Source organism: Staurois parvus, unplaced genomic scaffold (genome assembly GCF_062004578.1).
Source record: "Staurois parvus isolate SC_StPar_1 unplaced genomic scaffold, SC_StPar_1.0 ptg000007l, whole genome shotgun sequence".
Classification (NCBI taxonomy): domain Eukaryota; kingdom Metazoa; phylum Chordata; class Amphibia; order Anura; family Ranidae; genus Staurois; species Staurois parvus.
The window spans coordinates 1,049,750-1,056,825 of record NW_028317803.1 but is presented as its reverse complement, the minus strand read 5'-3'; the positions used below and the strand labels follow the sequence as shown (position 1 = coordinate 1,056,825).

The 7,076-nt window shown below is 32.4% G+C and overlaps 1 protein-coding gene across 4 annotated transcripts in view; it reads right to left on the bottom strand.

The window, feature by feature from the left end:
- Positions 1–925: 925 nt before the first annotated feature.
- DACH1 (dachshund family transcription factor 1) overlaps positions 926–7,076 on the bottom strand; it is a 439,484-nt gene continuing 433,333 nt past the window's right edge. For all 4 annotated transcript variants that reach the window (XM_089668267.1, XM_089668310.1, XM_089668302.1 and 1 more), the window contains one exon: positions 926–2,830. In XM_089668267.1, coding sequence (XP_089524393.1) covers positions 2,793–2,830 — 38 coding nt within the window. In that variant the 3' untranslated portion in view covers positions 926–2,792. The remainder of the gene's footprint in view (positions 2,831–7,076) is intronic.

The window sequence follows — 7,076 nt, the reverse complement described above, 5'->3', positions numbered from 1 at the left end:
GGTATGCATTTGGGATATGTTGTAAAAAATATCTAATAAATCGTTCTACTACCGTTTCTGGAATTTATTTATACCACTCTTTGATTCTATGGATAGTGATACCGATAAGACTATATGTTTCCTTGTCCATTATCACAACGTTACCGCCCTTATCCAAGGGCTTAATGATAATGTCCTCATTTGCGCTTAAATTCCTTAGTGCCTGATATTTTATTGGGGACAGATTGCTGGGAGGAAATTTCTGAATGGACAGTTGTTCTAAGTCCTCACACTCCTGTGGAAAAAAAGCCCATATATTAGAGTTTGTTTGCAACAGTCATGTGAGAGAATTTTTAATGTTTTCTTAATCGTTGTTGGATGTTCTAATATCTTGTCACATAATAATATTATTCTGATTAAGTTTGGTGTACTTCACAACAACTGTTCCATCCTTAGGAAGCTGTGGTAGTCACAAAATGTGTCAACTGTGCATACAGGAAGGACATCCCACCTCATATTCAAAAATTGAACTATGAAACTTTACAAACATGTCTTGTCTGATTTTAGGAACATTGTTATGTACTGACAATTTTATTATTTTAGGCAAGCTTTCTATATTTTGGATTCCTTACTTTCTAAGTTAACATTTTGAATAAGCTATGCATTTTAGTATACGTTTGACTGTCTCATGCATACCATAAAATTCTGACATTGCGGAGTAACAGTTATGTTCCTCTATTTTGGGGCCTTCTAAAAACATAGAAAATATTCACTTAGAAATTTGAATGTTCACACTTTTCAAACTGAATGCTCAATTAATTTCGTGAAATAGGTGAGATATTCAAGTGAGTAAACATTCACTTTGCTAAGTGTTTAACTTATACTCCTTCAACAAAACAACCCCATAATGCCAAGCAGTACAAAATATTGTAGCAAGATTCCAAAACATTTGTAAGAATATTTTTTAATGCTGTCTTATTAGCATCCCATAGTGATTCAAGAACAACAATGATTATGACTGTTTACCCCTTAAAGACTGCGTGATAAAAAGTAAAAAAAAATAAAAATCCTGTAGTTTATAATAAGGTGGAAAGCCAGTACTGGGAAATATTACAAAGTATTAATAATGTTTTATTGAAAATATTGCTTGGTTCATAAAAAATGAATGTGAAATTGTATATACAATATTTTTATTTCAAAATTACAGAGGTGAATTGAAATGTAGAGTTCTGCTTCTTGCACAGAAAAGTTATGTCAGAGTACATTATGGAAGACTTCACAAGCTCCAGTTGTTTAAAACACAAGCAATACTTATTATCAAGTTGAAATGAAACTTTACAGGAATAAAATTTCAATCTTGACATTAAAAACAACCTTTAATGTGTTATAACAAAATAAATTACATTTTATGTGCATAAAACTAGATATGTGTAGAAACTAAAAATTTGTACACTCCCTGGAACTAATTTATGAGCTCAGTCTTTAAAGGGGTACACAGAGGTTACAAAAGGAAGTGGAAAAATCTATCTGCTGTATGTCTGATTTATTTCCAGTTACTCATGGTGAAAATGCGTACTTTTATTTACCACATCAAAAAAGACAAAATAGCTCCCCTTTACACTAAAATGTACAGATACAATAATAAGATGGGCAGTGATAATACCATACAGTAGTGAGCAGACAGAAAACTGTCAAGTCAATACTCAACATTAGTGGAAAGGTATATCAAGTGTTAAGGTTTTAGTTTTTTAAAGAAATTTGAATGAAAATTGACAGGATTATATAAAAATATTTCTGGTGATTCGGTTTGCTGATCAGCCACATTTGAATCCTACTTATGATGATTAAGGGAATAAAAGACTTAATATACAAATAAAAAGTGGCTGATGTAAGTTCATCTTGTCACCAGATTCTTAATTTTTTTTCAATTAATACTGTGACCTCAGGACAAATATGTACATGCCTGCATGCGTTAAAACTATAAAGGCTTCTTTAGAACCAACAGAGTGACAAAACATTGTCTAAAATTATCTTTCTAAACACTAGTAGTCTACTGCATACATAATATCTTCCTTGTGACCATTTCTATGTACATGTGGCCTGCCATAATAATAAAGAAAGTGTTTTTTTTCCTGAACCCAACAGCACTGAAGAAATTCCATTGTTTGGTAGGTTGTGAAGAGTAATCTCATGAACACAAAATAGTACGTTTACATTCAGCAAAAGAGTTCTTCTCATTAAATACAGTAGTTCGGTTTCAAAGACTAAGTGTTCTTCATTGTAGAATAAAAGTGTTCAGTTAAGAAGAAAACATGGTTACCATTTAAAAACTTCAGCTGCAGTTATGTGATTTTCTTTATTTTCGACTTTCCATTTTAGTGCATGCCCTTTAAAAATTCTTCAGTTTTAAAATTTTTCACATCTAAGCATTGTTGCTGGTTTAGGTGTGATAAAATGTATAAGATACCCAAGTGGCTGCTGCTAGAAGGATCTGGTGTGCTCAGTTAGAGAAATGTCAGACAAGTTCCATAAAAAAATGAAGTACAGTGGGTCTTGTTTGTTGATAATCACAGTCTTTTCAACATTGCAGCAGCATCTCATAGGAAATCCAACAAAAGGAGCGCTACTGACACAGTTATAAAACAGACTCTCCAGTAGTCGCAGGTCTCCAGCCTGACAATGCAGTGTACTTGAAGAACATTGGTATGCAAAAAGGAACTTTTTTTATGCTTTCAAAGCATTCACAGACTTCGGATTTTTCAATTAGTCTACAGTATGTTCCTGCAAGGCCTTTTGCTGTTGTATGTTTAAATTCAGTACATAACACTTGTCTTTAAATACAGTCTGCTGTCTGAAATGAGAACAAAAGAAAGAATAGAGTTAAATACATATTAGAAAACTGCCATGGTATCTTTTGTTATAAAATGCTTCAGTTATTGGTCCAATCAGAGATAGTGAGGCTGAATGACTAATGTATTTGCAATCTTCACACAATAAATTGTGTTACGATTCACTTAAATGATTCAACTGTGTAAAAAAGCAAACCAATATTTACTTATTTTATATGCACACTATTGGAAAATTTAATGTGTGAAAATTCTTAACTATTTTAGTAAATCACCCTCGCTGTGCTCATTTTAGAATGAAATTTGAATGTTAGATTTTTGGAAACAGTATAAAAATGTATTTATACAAACATACTACAATATATGGTATTTCTTTATTTGTTTTTTTTCTGAATGAGATAATTTAGTGAAAAAACTCAAAAAGATCAACCTTTAATCCTTCTGGTATTTCCTTCGGAATAGGACAAGTGCTACAAAAAGAGACCCAAAAATGTGCCCGCTCCTACAGCAGCATGCTATGTGCTCATGTATTATCCTCTACCCTCCAGTGTCCCAAGAAAAATCATTTTTTTAACTTTATCTGGCAAGATTTCACATAACCCCTGCCCACAATACCACTATTTGCTAATACATAATTCCTGGAACAGAGGTAGTAAATTGTTTTTATTATTTTTGTGTTACATGTTATCTGCAAAGATAATGAAGATCACATTTCAAAACTTTAGATTCAGTTCACTCACTCTTTGGTACAAAGCAATAGTTTAAATTGGTGAATAAACTAAAGCAACACATATATTATGCAATTTTCTTTCCTTCCACCATGCTGTTGTGTTCTAACACAATGATCACTGCTGGTGGCTATAGTTGTCAGCAGTGAACACATGAAAAAAAATTGACAGGCTGGTTGTACTAAAGTCAATCGATGGATCAACTTCAGTACAACCAGGCTACCCATAAATGGATTGAATCTTGGCAGGTCCCTGCTGAACTGCTGGTTTAAGATTAATAAAGCAATGGGATGATGTTTTTCTAACACATAGTTTTTGTGTTATCTACAAATCATCCCAATTTAGATCAAATTTCAAAACTTAAGATTCAGTTCACTCACTCCTTTGTACAAAGCAATAGTTTGAATTGGTAAATAAACACTAATGTTAATATAGCTGTTAAAAATCACATTGACTGTAACATATGTTGTGACTTCAGTTTTCTCAAAAATGCAGAATTTGTTAAATTACATTTTCTATTAAATAAAAATTTATACAATTGCACATTACATATTCAGTTAATTTAAGATGTCATTTATTAGGGATTATAAATAATTCACTTTATAATTTGCAATAATCCTCTTTAATTCCTACAAATGTTTTAGACACTCCAGATACTTTTTCTGTTTTTGAAAGAAGGAAATAACTTACATTATTTCATATTATTAATCTATAAGATAACCATACAGACAGAAATAAATCTTCATAAACATGATAGACTGTGAAAAATTGGTCTATGCTTCTCATTTGAGAAATAACAATTAAAACGGCCATTTCTTTGTTATTAATACTATTTAATATTTGTACTTGTACTCAAGGAATTTAATTTCAAAGCACAGTTTACACAAAGCTTAGCATTTCTTCCATTTATAGTTATAAAAGAGAGTCTCGAGATCTCATGACTGAACTTTGGCAGAGACTCTACATATTAATCATTGAAAACCAAGACAACAAACGACTATTTCCTCTTAAGAACGTGGGTTTCATTTTAGGATCTGTGCACAACTCGCGAGACATCACTTTCTACTTTTTTTTTATCTATATTTGTACTTTTATTAGAATTTGTTGTTTACAACAAATAGGCCCCTAAGATTGTTTGTTTATGTAAATTACTTTTCTAATAACTATTATCAATAAGTACATTGCAAATCAATGGCAGAACTTTATTTACTTATACCTGATATTTAATTTTTACTAGATGCTTGAGAGAGAAAAAGAATAACTAAAGTTAAAATATTTTTTTCAAAACTGAACATGGAATAGATAAAACTCCAGTTATTTTTTATCATTTTGGTCCCATTGGGGAGATTCATCTAACTCACTGTCATGTAGAGAAAACAGAAAATGAGATGCAATTTCTTCAAAGTGAGGAAAATCTAATCTTAGAGCATTCACAAGTGTCCCTACTGGTAGATTTCCCCTCTAATCCTGTTCTTGGTGACAACTGCTCATTTTGGATTTTCACTCTCTTCCCTCCCAGTGAGGGCAAATAGAGTGGGTGACTCTCCCCAATGGGGACAAATACAACAATACCTGACAAGGATTGCAATCCTTCTCTACGTTATCAAAAACTAAAACAAATTTTTGTTATTGGCTTCACTTTAAATCAGAGATAATTTATTTTTTCCAAGGATTCCAAAAGTGTGTTTCTATTTCAACACCTGACTTGGCAGATAGGAGATGTAGAATCATTTGGAAATAGCTCTAGGAAAAAAATATATTCCAAAATGGAATGAAACTAAGAAAAAGCCATCAAATGAATCAACCTACCAGATAATAGCAATAATTGAAATATCAATTTTAAGGGAACCAAACGTTGAAAATAAAGTCAATACATTGGAGAGCAATCTTTTTGCAAGCTAGCTATCAATTAATGTGATATATATGTGAGAATTGTGCAGTGAAGCTCTCACACATACATGCTCAAACAAGGAATCTTTCACAAAGCTAAACATTTGCCTAAAGCTGGCAAAACACCAGTGGAAATGTATTTGAAAACTTTCATTTTAAGAATGTTCATTTGATTTTCTAATTGTTAATGGGGTCAATTTGACGATTTCTTTTAACCTCTGTAATGGAATTTGTTTTCTTGAAAGAACAAAATTCTAACAGTGGAAAACTCCATTCACTCCAAAATCGAATGTTAAAAGCAAAACATTTTTAAGTAAATGTCACTGCACTGATAAGAACTTTCATGTTTGAATAAATGTTCGCACAGATGTTCATACAAAAATCTACTAGTGTATGGCCAGCTTTAGACTCTTAGAAGCTTCTGACTGAAGCAGCTCTTTTCTGACCTACAAAAAAGTCTACTGAAAAGGGAGCTATAAACTTGATCTTAATAACCTGGAGTTAGAAATGAGATTCTCCTTGAAACACAATACAGTCTGTGATTCAGAGATCAGAAGCACGAGAATTTACCATCCATATTATACATTATACTACCTGTAGGGGGGTGATCAAAATTTAGGAAAGTGTAAAAGCTATGTTGAGACATGGGAACTCTGTGGGCAATGTTTATTTAAACTTTTTTAAAGGTAAAAATGATTGGCATTATTTTTTCTGTTCACTTGAGTTCTGTCTGATTGCTGTAATATTGTTATCCTGGGAGTGTGGTTCCATGCACAAAGGTCTCTGAGCAGTTTAATTTTACACTGAAAACAATTACTTAAAATAAAATACAATTTGTGGCACTCTGATCATGCCAAGTGGTTGTGTCATTTTCAAGAACAGTATTCATTGTCCTAATACAATGGTTGGAGCACAACTTACAAAAATATTTTTTTAAAGTAAATACAAGGAAACAGGTGTAAACAAATTTTTAGCAAGACAATATATTTTAAAAACAGGGCCTGCCAAATACTTAAAGGTATATTAACTAGAATTTGATATAATTTAGTTTAATATATACATTATTAAAGTGTTGCCAGCACAAATGTAGGATTGGTAAAAGGGGTGGTGAAGCTTGTAATGCTTGCAAAAATCATAATTCATATATTTTCTAAATGACAAAAATTAACTGAAATTTGGGTTGTATGGGTTTTTGCACTGTGCATATTGCTTTTTTCACAAGCAATGTACTATCTATGTTGTACAATACTGTGAGGGAGTTGAGAAGATGCAGATATATAAGAGAAGATGCAGATATATAGAATATATAAACAAACAGATATCTGGTTTTCTCATGATTAATTACTTGCTGACAGCAGAATGTACAAAAACATGCTGGCTGCAAGTGGCTATAACATACTCATGGCTTATGGGAGCCCGGGACCATGGTAAATGACTGGGACATCTAGATACAGAGGAGATTGAGTAGATCAAGAAGAATCATTTCCCTGATCTTCCCTGTGACTAATGAAGCTGGAAGCAAGGATGATTTCATCACTTCTGGTTTCAGAGTTGTCATTCCCTGACTTGCACATCTAGGAAAGCAGCTAATTAAGCATGACCTGTGCTTGATTAGCTGCATTGGAGAGCAGGG